The sequence below is a fragment of the Austrofundulus limnaeus genome, unplaced genomic scaffold (assembly GCF_001266775.1).
Source record: "Austrofundulus limnaeus strain Quisiro unplaced genomic scaffold, Austrofundulus_limnaeus-1.0 Scaffold52, whole genome shotgun sequence".
Lineage (NCBI taxonomy): Eukaryota > Metazoa > Chordata > Actinopteri > Cyprinodontiformes > Rivulidae > Austrofundulus > Austrofundulus limnaeus.
The window spans coordinates 2328742-2342117 of NW_013952454.1; the positions used below are offsets into that span (position 1 = coordinate 2328742).

Consider the following 13376-nt stretch of genomic DNA (forward strand, 5'->3'; position numbering starts at 1 on the left):
ATAGTATGCTGTAATTTTATGTTTCAATGCAACAAAATCCATTTAAAACAACACATTTAAAAGGTGAATAATAATACTTGTCCGGCCCCTGAGCTGTTGGCTTTGTGACCCCCTGAACATTTTAGTTGAACAGCTCTGTATTAATGAAAAATAAGACAATAAAGCCATCATTGACCATAAACTATATTTCCCATAATTCATGTCGACTGTGCATGGGAATTCCCTGTTGGAAAGTAGGAGAGGACGTGTTAAAATGTTGTTTCTATGCAGGAAATAACACATAGAGCTCAGYTATTGTTTTAGTGGTGCTCAGCTTTAGCAATGAGATGAATGTCTTTAATTATCTTTAATTACAAGTGACCCTAGCTGAAAAAGAATTTGACACCCCTGTCTTCTAGTCTCTAGGTCAAAACAAAGCTTTCTTCTTCTTCTTGTGACCTTTAGCTGCCGTTCCTGAGATCTTGGACTGCTCCGACAGACCCGTCCTGCAGGCCGTCTTCCTCAACAACAACTGCTTCGAGCACATCCTCCGGCTCGTTCAGAACAGCAAGGTCAGACATGGCTGTCGGTCACAAACGTGTTGCTGTGTCTGTCACCTCTTCAAATCTGACCTTTTTCATCAATCTGCCCACCTGTGTCAGTCTGTCACCTGTTCTTGTTTCTGTCATTTCCTCTTTTGGTGGTACCGCTACCTAACCGCTGCTTCTATTCTTCAAAAAAAAACAAAACAAAAAAAACAATCACAAACAGACATGCGTTTTGACTTTGTGTTTCCTCACATGGCTTTAGAAAAACTCCCCCTCCGACAACCTGAACTGTATCTGTTTTATTTTTAGTTTTTGTGCCATGTGTGTTTGTTTGTGGCTTCGTGTTTATTTTTATTATTATTTTTTTTTATATCCTGAAGCTCTTTCAGAGCAACAGGCGTACACCGGAGCGTGGGGTCATGTCTGACCTCACCACACATTTACTCACAGATGTCGAAGCGGACCAGGTACTCCCGCCCCCCTCACAGTTTGGTGTTGCTATTGGTCTGTCAGCAGGAAACTCAGGCCTCCCGCTCTCTGTCTGCTCGCTCTGAGCTATTCAAACAGGAAGTTGTAGGCAGGAAGTCTGGCTTACACTCGTTTGTAAATAAAACAGGTAGAGCAGACGTGATAACTGCCATCAAGGCTGTAAYACTCTGTGAAATCGCCCAACTCAAAAGCACCTCTGTTGTTCAGTTGAAATGTCTCCATGCACCATCACAGCAGTTACAGGCTGAGTTCCCTGTTGGCAACACTGGGCAAGAAGGGCATGTTGTGTTTATCACTCTGCATGAAAAATATGTCATTTCCTCTGTTTTTCCTCTTGATTTTTGCTGCTTATTTATGTGACTGCTGGCGTTTTTGTATAAAAGACCTGGCTCGTGTCCTGGAGCTGGATGTTGACTAATTCCCAGCAGCAGCTTGGGATTGCCTTATTTGTTCTTTTTTTTTTAATGATTGCCTTTGTTTTTTGCATGCTGGAACCTGTCTTTGATTAACAAGAAGGATATTGTTTGGTGGCCGGTGCAGCAGCTCACTTTAGTTTGTGATTTACTTCCTCTTGCACTTTATAGAGACATATTCGTTTTGTTTATTTTTAGTACAAAGATGTGTGCCGACTTTATTTTGGGCTACGTAATTGTTTGGCTTTTTTAATTTGCGAACTTATGATGTTGCACCGTTTTTAGTTATTCGGTGTCATAATCGACTCGTGTAGGTTTTGGAGAAAGGAACGGACAGCATCACGGTTCATGCCTTGGGGGTCCTCACAGCTATAATGAGTAACTCACCCTCTGCTAAGGTAAGGCTCCAGTTTGAACATCTGCAGTCAAAGCACAGCTTTCATACTTTTACACACATTTGAATAAGAAACCGTAAAAAAAACAGGACAGGAAATTTTAACTGAGCTTCTGTGGAAAGGCTTTAAACAATCAATATCTTACCTGTTGTAGATAAATCTTAGAACAACCTCAATTTATAAATACAGTTATTCGGACCCAATTAACTAACTGATTGCATATCCAGAATTGAGCCCAATTTCTTCAAGGTGRGGCTTTTCAAAGAGCTATCTGCAACAGGTAAGATATTAATTATGGAAAGGCAGATTCAGGGAGTATTGTTTTCATGTTTTTTCATTATTGTTACTTTTTTTAATAAGTGTTTACATGTTTTTGTGTTATTTCAGTCATTCATGCATGAAAATGTTCAGTTCATTTAGGAGATGGCTGCTATGACTTTTGAAAATGTTATTCTTTAAAATATTTAACTTTACTTAAAATAATTAAAATTTTACTTTTTGTGCTACCTGTACATTTTAACTAGCCTTTTGATACTTTTAGCATTCAGTTAGACTTTTGTTACTTTTAGCTTATTGCTACCCATTTGATACTTTAGCTTTTAGCCAGTGTTGTATAAAGTACCACAAAGTGATACTTGAGTAAAAGTGCAAGTATCTTACCAAAAAATGACTTTGGTAAAAGTTAAAGTCTCCTTTAGGAATATTACTTGGGTAAAAGTCTTAAATTCTGATATTTTTTGTACTTAAATATTAAAAGTAAAAGTATTGATTTAAAATGAGCAGTTAGATTTTCTGTAAGGACATTTATTAGGAGGTGACCTCCCCAAAAACTGCAGAAATGACTGTTGTATTAAAATAATGAGTTGAAGTTAAATTTAGGATGCACTAGTCCAGCTGTTTCAGTTTATATACATATATCAAGGCTGCACAAAGCTTTTCCCCAAAATGAAAATCTATCTGAGGGCTGTGGCCAAATGTAATAATATAATTCATGAAATACAAATACTTCTTAAGTACAGTCCTTTTATTTGAATGATTCTGTCCTGCTGGAGTGTGACATGATTTGTTTGTGTACAAACTAATACACTATCAGAGTTTTATATATTTATACTTCTCATTCAACCACAGTTAAATTCACTCTATCTAGGAGGCACAGCTTATATGGATAGTATTTATTTTTTACAAGAACAAGCTGGAATGAAAACAAGCAAAAATGAAATAAGAGTTACGACTTTCTACTTCTTGTCTTTTTAAAAATGTAAGGAGTAGAAGTAAAAAGTAGGCTGAAAAATAATTACTCAAGTAAAGTACAGATAACCAAAAATTCTACTTAAGTACAGTAACAAAGTATTTGTACTTAGTTAYTTTACAACTCTGCTTTTAGCTATTTTATTGCTATTTTTATTAAGTATTTTGTTACTTTTTACATTTAGCTAATGTTGTGCCTACTTCAGTTTTTAGTTACACTGCAAAAATTATCCATCTGAGCAATTCACAATCTTATCTCCAGATACAAGTATTTAGATTTTGTTTTGATACTATTACACTAAGAAGAAGCAGAGTCTTGCTAGCCTGAAATTTTTCTTATTTCAAGAAGTCTTACTAAGTGCAATTATCTTACCGCACTCATGGATTATTTCATTTAATTTGATAAGATTCAGACAATGATCTGGTATCTGGTACTTTAGGTGGCTATTTTTTGTACTGTTTCGTTTAGCTTTAACAACTCAGTTTCTGCTTCTTCACCAAATTTCAACCAAGTCAGTCAGCTTTCAGTTTCTGTAATTGTTCATAAGTTAACCCAGAAACCCAGTTCAAAAGATCTGACCCAGTGCTTTAAAAGTGAACATTACACGTTTGTGACAACTCTGTTTTGTTTGAGTCATGGAATTGTCCCAACAGGGTTTTTTCCAAGATGTTTCTGTCTCTTTTGCTCTCAGGAGGTTTTTAAAGAGAGGATTGGCTACTCTCAGCTGTTTGATGTGCTGAGGAGCCAAGGTCAGCCCACCAAAAGTCTGCTGCGGGAGCTGATGAACATGGTAAAACTCTTTTTCTCATTATTCCCTCCCTCAGCACTGTTAAAGTCAAATCGCTCTTGCTGATTTTTTTCCTCCAATTTAAATTGCTGATTAACCTCTTTGCTCCTTCCTGTCTGTGTTCTTCGTCCCGGCCTCAGGCGGTGGAGGGTGAGCACGCCCACGCTCATCACCTCGGCATCAGCAACGACCAGCCTTTGCTGCTGCTCCTGCAGTGGCTGCCTGACCTGTCGGCTCAGAGGGACCTGCAGCTGCTGGTGGCCCAGTGGCTGGCYGCTGTGTGTGGAGGCTCGCTGTCGTGTCGCACCGTGGCTGTGGAGGCTGGCATGGTGGGAGCCTTGCTRCAAGTTCTCTTGCAACCCCAGAATCTGGACAGGCAGTGCGCGGACTCCCTGCTGGGCCTCCTGCAGGACTTGGGCTCCTTGTGTCTGAGACCAGAGGAGCTGAAGAGCCTCCTAAGGCTTCTGAGGATGAATCAGAACAACGGCGCAGCAGCAGGGAGGATCCATCCTTATTGCACCCGCATGATATGCGTGCTTTCAGCCATGGCAGCCAGGGAAGGCCAGGACAGTGCTTTGCAATATTTTGACCTCACACCCCCCATGGCAGGGATCATGGTCCCGACAATCCAGCGCTGGCCAGGCAGCGGGTTCGCCTTCCATGCTTGGCTCTGCCTTAACATGGACTTCCCGTCTTCCCATCCCTCGGAGCTTTCCAACAACCATAAACATCCCGACACCTCCGCCCCGGGGGCTCCTCACGACATGGGAAAAGGGCCGCGCAGGAAACAACTCTACAGGTAAAACCACATATCTGAGCTTTTGTTTGCATGGCTGCACATCGCTGCGTTTGACAGAGATATTGTTTTTCCTTTCTTTAAGTTTTTTCACAGCAAGTGGAACTGGTCTGGAGGCTTTCTTCAACATGGAGGGCGTGCTGGTTGTGGCCGTTTGCACTAAGAAAGACTACATGGCTGTTGCTYTGCCCGAGTACCGACTAGCTGACTCATGCTGGGTGAGTAATCCAGTGATGTCGGCGTCGGCTTTATTTATATAGCATGTTGCAAACAACAGGAGCTGCACCGAAGTACAGCTGAGTAAGAAATTAACCATTCAGTTAACAATAAATTATGTCTCGAAATGAAATATTAAGCAAAACAAACTAAGAAAGTAAAAAATTCCACATAATAGAATAAAAACTTGTGGTGGCCATGGTTYCACTAATCAGCTAACAGCTAATGGCGGAACTAATTTAGCAGATTAGCTTTTTCACTAACTTCCACTACATTAAATTTTTCAAACTTTAAGTTGGCTAACAKCTAACTAACAAGCTAACATCACTTAGTTCGGCTTCCACTTGTTTTTACTTGTTTAGTGGTTTAATGTTCATTTCCACTAATATATTTACATGTTTATAGTCAGCAAAGCTATACTTTTAGTAAGCAGATTATGAGTTAGCGAAGCTAAAGTTTTGGTTAGCTGTGCCCACCAATGATTAAAAACATTTAAAGTGCCTGTGACATGCCTATCCTTCAAATACAAAAAAAGTCAAAACATCTTTATACTTAAAAAATGGGCATAGTACATGTGATTTTACCCATTTTGTCACATAAGTGGTATTTTCTTTTAAATTTGGCTCAGCCAAAGTGAAACAGGAAGTGGCATCAAAGGGGAACTCATTAACAAAATAAACTCTCTGGTCTTTGTTTATTAAAACATAATTATTTGAGTTTTAACTCTTCTTCGTCTCTCTTTGATAGCGACTAAAAATAATCTACAGAAACATCAGCTTCTTCTCTACAATCTGTATTGTTAGCTTTTGTTACAACGCTCTGTTTACATGCAGACATTCACATTTGACATCACTTCCTGTTTCTTCGCATGCAAATATCTCAACAACCGTTCATCTCAGCGATGTGAAATTTGTTTTGCAACTTGTTATCAATGTTATCTTTCCAAAAATGCATTAATGTTTATTACAAAAATCTGATGTCACAGGCCCTTTAATGTTAGTGAGTGGATTGTTTTTTTTTTAATACTTAAAATAAAATTTTCAATGCTGGACATATGACTGAGCAAGACCATCAATGAGAGCCTTAAAAACTAAACAAGTGTAAAATCGATCATGACGTCGATTAGACAGTTCAATAAAAGTTTTAAATATTCAGGAGTTTTTATTTGAATGGAAAAATAAATTTGAGTATCATCTGCGAAACTGTAGAATGGAATATATACTGCATTTTCTAAATGGACCCCAAAGGCAAAATGATTAATAAAAACAGGAAAGGGCTCAGAATGGTACTTTGAGAAACTAAAAATAGAGCTGAGTTTATTATATAATCTAAAATTTATTAGCTCCGAGTCAACTACTATATAAATAAATTTGATCTAAGATAAAACAATTGTACATCAAGGAATTATTTTTACATTATATTTTGTTTGTATAAAGTTTTTGCTTTGACTACTTTTTATTTATCTTTTATTCAGCCAATAAAATTTATTTTATTTTTATCCTAGCATTCAGTGGCTATAGTCCACATCCCAGGTCGTCGTCCCTTTGGCCAGAATCTGGTCACGATTTACATCGATGGAGAGCAGAGAAAAACTGCTCAGCTTCGCTTCCCGTCTTTCAGTGAGGTAACAGAAAGTTTTATAATATGTGACGCATCACATCGAAATGAGGATGAAGTCAAATTTGGTCAAAATGACCTAATCATATTTTCAGATTCCTGCTTTAAAAGCTACATTTTGATAGATCATCCTGATATCATTAGTAGATCCAGGTATTATTTAATTTGTTTTGTTGATAACAATAAAACAAAAATATTTGGTCTAAATCCTAATTTTATGTAATTTTAATGAGGATCTTTTTATGTCATTTTAAAAAAGAAACCTCAAATAGTAATTGAATATTGAGATTTCCAGCTGGAAAGAAACAAAAGCTTTGAAAGCTCACAGTGAAAATCTCAACATTTTAAAACGTTTTTCCTCAAAATTGGGTTTTTGGTTGCTAATGCTCAAAAAAGTGCTTCAAAAAGGTTTTTTAGGATAATATTTCTGACAGTTCATTGAAATTATAATTGATAACATTTTTATTTGTTATATTTTGACAAAATGTAATATTTGCAAGCATTTTAATCAAACACCTATTTCTCCACATTCAACTTTTAGATTTAATCCTCGTTTCGATGTGATGGCTCACAAATATTCTGAATGTGTGATTTTTGTGCTCCGTTCTGCTAGTCTAACCTTGTTCCTCCCTTCTCTGCTCCTCCAGCCTTTTATCTACTGCTGCATCGGCTCCGCAGGCCAACGCACCACTACCACCACCACCTCCCCGAACCTCCCCGTGTCCGTCACCTCCAGCTCCTCGTCCCCCGAATTCGCCTTCCCCGCCCACGCTCCCTCMCTCATYCGTTCCCAGTCCTTCCCGGCCTCGATGGCGACAGGCCGCGGGGGGTCGATGGAGTCCACGGTGCACACCATTTCAGCAGGACTGCAGGACACGGAGTGGGGCTCGCCCACGTCTTTAGACGGGCTGCTGGGCACTGCCTTCATCTGTCACGAGGCTCTGCAGCCAACCCAGGCCAGAGCTCTGCATGCCGCAGGTTGGTTACGACACAAACCCGGGCTAACATCTAGAAATTTTATCTTAAGCTAGAGCAGAGATTCTTAACCTATGGGCGCCATCTTAAGGGCCTCAAAAGAGCAACATTTTTTAACTTTGGGCCACASGGGACCRCAGGATTGATTTTGAATAAAGTGCAATACACTTTCTCACCACCAGAAGCRGTAGTGCGCCACTCAGATGTTTAACAACTTTTTTAATACGTAGAAGAAGAACCTTAGATACCAGCCAAAAATGGAAACCTATTTTAAATGAAAAGTAGAAGCAAAAATGAAGGTAACGTGTCAAAAAACACCAAAGTTTGTCACTAATATGAAGAGCAGCTTCTGGTTCTACCATGCAAAAGTTTAAAAAGGCTTTATTTTAATTTGCACTTTATCAAATTTATTTGAAACATGTTGAACATGGATGGATATTTTATGACCACAATTTTATTTATTGAAGTGTCTATTTTTGTTATTGTTTATGTTAAAAAAGTTATTTTTATGTTGATAAGCCTGAGTGGTCCTTTGACTGACTGTTGTATTTGTTCAAATAATTGTTATGTGCAGGTTACAGTACAAAAAAAATGTTTGTCATAATCATGTCTTGTGATTATTTGACAGGAGTTTTAATTTTATACTATAAGTGTATTTAATTTAGTTATAATGCAAATACAGTACAAATTAAACCAAGATTTAGAATAATTACCATTTTGATCTGTACTTTGGTAATGTCTGACTGGGCCTCGTGCCACTTTATGTTCAACAAATTGGGCCCCGAGGTCAAAAAGGTTAAGAACCCCTGAGCTAGAGTATTTTCTGACTCACTGTGTTTTGTGCTTCCCATCACAGGTCCTAATCATGTGGCTTTATTCAAAGCGGATGGAGAGTTATCTGATCTGAACAGCAAGCTTCTGCTGTACTACACTCCACAGGTGACGATCTGAAGCTCAGGAAGACTCACTCTTTGCCTTACCCTGTCACTATCTACTACTCTGCTTTACATATGTGTGTGTGTTTTTTTATTTATTAGGCATTTAAGAGTCAGATATGTCTGGACTTGGCACCCAATCACCTTCATGATGGCAGGCTGACAGGACACAGAGTGATGAACCAGGACCTCAAGGTTAGATTTAAAAAAGCATTGTAGTTTTCATGATGACTTTGAGCTGATATAACTGTTTTTTATATAGATTTATTTCATGTTTTATTTTCTACTGCTTTCTTACGTTGTGTATTCAAATCCTTGTGTTGAAAACCCCTTAAATCAAATAAAACCTGGCTGACATATTTTCCCTAACGCAGGATGTTGTAAACGTGGTTGGAGGAATTGGAGTTTTGCTGCCTCTGCTGGAGCAGGTGTGCGAGGCGGAGCAGGTGTACAACGGYGGTCCGGAGACCTCAGACTTGCTGGGACCGGAGCTCACCTCCCCCAGAGGCCCCGCCGCCATGCTGCTGCCTCTGAACAAATCTGCAGGTCTGTTTGTCCTCCGTTCAGTCCCTCCGATTTCTCTTATGTTGTGTGTTTGAGTCAGGAGCTGAAGGAATATGTAGCTGGAATGAACATGTTAACAAAAAATTAAAGAAAATAAAGAAAACCCCAACTGATATAACATTTAATCAAATACATGTCTTTTAATTTCCTCGTTATGAACATTGTACATTTTCTTGAAAATCTCAGTTTTTATAAATATATTTTAATGCTGTTAGCATAAAACGACACTCCTTTTTTAATAAGGTCAAAGATGTAATCTGCTGCTTGGGCATCTCTAAACAAACCAGTCTGCATTCCTCCAAAATTAAGTCTTGCGTCATCAGTATTTTTTTTACACTCTGCTTCCAAGCAGCCAAACTTTCTTGCAATCTCAATCAGTAGTTCTCAATAGTCCAGTGGCTCAGGACCTGATCCAGTTTGTGTTGTTGTAAAGCCAATTATTTACGAATCATTCGGGCCTAAAAAATGCTCCTAAACTTGAGATAAATCGGCTTGAGACTGGCTACTTTCTGCACTTTATAATACGAACATAAGCTATGTCTAAATGCTGCTGGATGACACTATAGCACACAACGTGCTGCTAAGCTGTCAAGCCTCATAAATTATATTATATAAACTGACTGCTTTAGACTTTATAGTTCTTTTTTACAAACCGAGCTGAGAGCACCAAACTAAGTTTTGTTGTGTTAATGCTTTTTTTGTTTTTTGTTTTGTTAAGATACTTGCACTTTTACCCAAATATCACTTTGTGGTACTTTATACAACATTGCTTGTCACATGGGCTGTGTCTAAATTCAGAGGCTGCATCCTTCAAAGGCAGAATTTGTCAGTTGCTTATGTCACTGCGCTGCACCTCCTCCCAGTTTGTAGGATGGTCTGGTGGATCCTTCTTGGCCCACCCTATCCCAAAATGCATTGCGGGCTGACCTGCTATTGAGAAGGTTTTTGTTATGTTTTTTGCTTGTAATGGTGGTCAAAGCAAAAAAAAGGAGTACAGTTTTATATAAATATCTGGCAGTATAAAAATTGAATTGCTAGACTTTTTATCAGTTGTGTAGACGTGTTTTTATATATATTATTTTTGCCAGAAATCAAACGAGTTCATACGGCGGGTCAAGTAGTTCTTCAAGTTTTGCCCTCAAGGTAATTTTGTTAATTTATAATATTAATATATTAATATTTTGCTACTTTTTATCTATTTTTTGCTTCGGTTTAGCATCGTTATGGTTGTTAGGTGTCAGGAAATATGCAGGGGTAAGAGCGGGATTAAAGCTGAAGGCTACACCTTCAAAATTCATTCACTTCCTTCCGGTCTTTGCGGTTGACCAAGGACCTGGGTAGGACCCACCTAGACTGGGTAGGCTGGGTCCTTCAAAGGACATAGCCCCTGAATTTGGACACAGTTTGTATCTTCAGTTTGTTAGCTAGTCGTCGTTAGTCARTTACAATCTAGCGAGCTAATAAATTTCTTGCAGCAACTTTAATGTTAGCAGTCTTGTCACAAAGATGCTATTTGTTTCCTTGGTTTGCAAACCTGTCAATATTTGAGGAACACCTGTATGTGTTAATGAGCGACAGCTGTGAATAGAGGGTCTAGGGTGCACGTCCCCTTGAAAAACTTTTTAAAAATCTACTCAAAACTATGCATTTTACTGTCATTTTAGTTACTAAATTCTCAGGAGCAGTGGTGGGCACCAGCCCGCTAAGGTGCAAATCCACTAATTGTGGACCTAAATATTTCGTTTGCGCTTTAGCGGTCTTACTAATTTTTATAATTCATAAGCAGATTTGTGCTTTCTAAAATTAAAATGCAGTACCRCTAATAACTAATTATCTACCAGTCATCATCATCTTGAACAACAGAAGGTATGACTGTCAATGAATCACAACACGCATGATCTGTCCAACAGCACCCCTCCCAGATAAACACACTTATTGTGAAGGTATACATCTTTGCTGAATGTTGCTTTCGGTCACGGTTCTGATTTCCCACAATGCTTTGTGTCTGCTTACGTAGCAGGAAGGCAATAGCAAAAACAGTAAACGTTTGTAATCCATTCTAAAATTTTGTATGTATTGATTTATTTTACTTTACAATTGGAGCTCCTTTAAAAAAAATAAAATAAAGTTTAAAGCTGGAGCTCAATACTTGATGTAATTGGTCGAAGCAATCGGCCAACGGGGTTAGACAGACATCTAGTGGTCAACTGGARCAACTACATGGAAAACTTTAAAATCCAAGCTCTTATTTTGAAGGGAAGATAGTTTCCTGTACTCCGTGCTTTCGTTTCCCGTCACAAATCAAATCCGTCATGGACCCAGAATGCATCGCTTCAGTTTTCCAATAAACAGTTTTAAAATAACTTTATTGAAGCTTCTTTAATGAAAAATCTACAACAAAAAAGACAAAGAAGCAGCCGAACTAGCAATCCTCAACAACTTTTTAAAGAATCAGCCGAACTAGCAATCCTCAACAACTTTTTAATTTTTACACCAGGAGCTAAAGGTCTGTTTCAGGAAATCACATCCCCAGCAATCGGCGGTTGTAGAATTAAGCCGTACAAAGGTTCATACACCGCTAGTTGGCAGTGTTGTGCATATATTGTTCATGAATTGTTGCCAGCTAGTAAGTGTCAAATTGAATTTGCGCTTTAAAATTAGCTTCTGCTATTTTTTCTATCGCATAAACTCTTTTTAAGTTGTGGACCTAAATATTTTCATAAGCACTTTAGAAATTGCGTAGCTAATTTTTGGATTAGTGCTGCCCACCACTGCTCAGGAGTAATAATAAAACAACATAAGATCGATATATTACTATTACAGAAATGTAGGACAATGGATTTGAGCTAGCTTACTAGCTTTTGTGGAACAAACAGAATGTTTAACTATTCATCAAATAATAATAATTACTTTTCTAATGACGGCTACAGCAATTAAAAACTCGCCTACTCATTTTTCCTGGAACTGTCAAATAGCTGTTGGGTAAAAACGTGTTCCTGTTCCTTTTTCATGAAGTTTTTTCATTTCCCGTTTTCCACCATGAGTTAATTAATAAACCCGACTTACAGGACAATTACTGGCTTAAGTGATGAATGACAAACAGGAAATGACTGACAAATACAGTAAATCAAATAGTTGAAATAGTAAACAGCACAGTCATGCTAATGCCAAATGTAAATTCTTGAGAAACAAAAATTAGGTTATTTAACAAACTGCCTAATAAAACAGGCAGAACTCATCTTGAGACGCGATTAAATGCTTTGTAATGCAAAAATTTAAATGTGGCTAACACTGGAAACCTTAAACCTTGATTATTTTATGTCTTTTTCTCAGAGGGCAGACTAGAGAGAAACAGCATTGCTGCCTTCCTGCTGATGGTGAAGAATCTGATTCGTCATCACCCCATCAATCAGGAGAGCCTGCTGCAGTGCCAGGGGCCGAGCATCATCGGAGCCATGCTCAGCAAAGTAGGTGCCCTTCCACTAAACATGTTCCAGGAAAACGAAAAGCTGATTAGCATCTGAAAGTAAAAAAAAAAAAAATCTGACCTTTTCCAGTGCGGCGCTGCTGTAAATGTGCTGTGTAATAAATGGATGTGGAGCTGCTGAGGCAGCAGTGGTCTTTCAGAGTGACTGTATCAAAATGCTGGTRTAGGGCGAAACATGCAGTTTGATGAATTAATTTCAGTTTCAAGGGAAACAAATGATGCCAGTTTGGGGAAAAAATGTTTCAGTTTCTATTTTGCTGTTTTGCTGTTGTAGATACGAGGTGAGTCAAAAGTCTCAGGACACCCCTTTGAAAACACRGCTGCCAATTTGAAAGCCACCAAATCACTTGCTGCTCCCCATCTCTCCCAAAATCACATACAATTTTTATCTCTTCATTCAAAATAATAAAAGAATGAAGTGAAAAGTTACAAACTTTTATTTGGGAACCATTGAAAAGATCTGCTCCCTCACCCATTATTTACTGGGATATTCAGATATTTTATTTCCCTTTTGTTTGTCCTGAGACTTTGTATGGGATAAATCTTGTGCCAGAAGGAATTCAATTTGAATWGCTCAGATTGAATCTGAATGTGCATAATTTGAAATTGAATACATTGGTTTGAAAACAAATTTCACTAAATTGAAACTGAATTTAAAGTTTTGAATTTGAATTAATTTGCTTTGAAACTGTATTTTGGTTTATTAAAAATTCAGTTTGTCTACTTTCACTTTCAGTTCCATAATTCAGATTTTTGTGTCACATCCTGGTCCTTGAGAAAGCCAGGCAGAGTAATCAAACACAGATCCACAGATTTATGTTTAACTTTGGTGAAGTTTCCCTCCTGTATGTAACAGAGTTGATGCAATCCACTGTAAAAGTGACAAAAACAGTTATTTTGTTGCAGTGATTAATTTTACTTATAGA

At 38.1% G+C, this 13376-nt stretch overlaps 1 protein-coding gene across 3 annotated transcripts in view; it reads left to right on the plus strand.

The window, feature by feature from the left end:
- The window catches only part of nbeal2 (neurobeachin-like 2), a 75703-nt gene that overhangs the window by 26086 nt on the left and 36241 nt on the right, over positions 1 to 13376 (plus strand). For 2 of the 3 annotated variants that reach the window (XM_014008793.1, XM_014008795.1), the window contains 12 exons: positions 445 to 551; positions 908 to 994; positions 1744 to 1827; positions 3765 to 3863; positions 4001 to 4659; positions 4742 to 4874; positions 6377 to 6496; positions 7137 to 7467; positions 8321 to 8403; positions 8502 to 8594; positions 8774 to 8945; positions 12297 to 12430. In XM_014008793.1, the coding sequence (XP_013864247.1) occupies positions 445 to 551; positions 908 to 994; positions 1744 to 1827; positions 3765 to 3863; positions 4001 to 4659; positions 4742 to 4874; positions 6377 to 6496; positions 7137 to 7467; positions 8321 to 8403; positions 8502 to 8594; positions 8774 to 8945; positions 12297 to 12430 (2102 nt within the window). The remainder of the gene's footprint in view (positions 1 to 444; positions 552 to 907; positions 995 to 1743; positions 1828 to 3764; positions 3864 to 4000; positions 4660 to 4741; positions 4875 to 6376; positions 6497 to 7136; positions 7468 to 8320; positions 8404 to 8501; positions 8595 to 8773; positions 8946 to 12296; positions 12431 to 13376) is intronic. The other variant, XM_014008794.1, reaches the window with a different exon arrangement.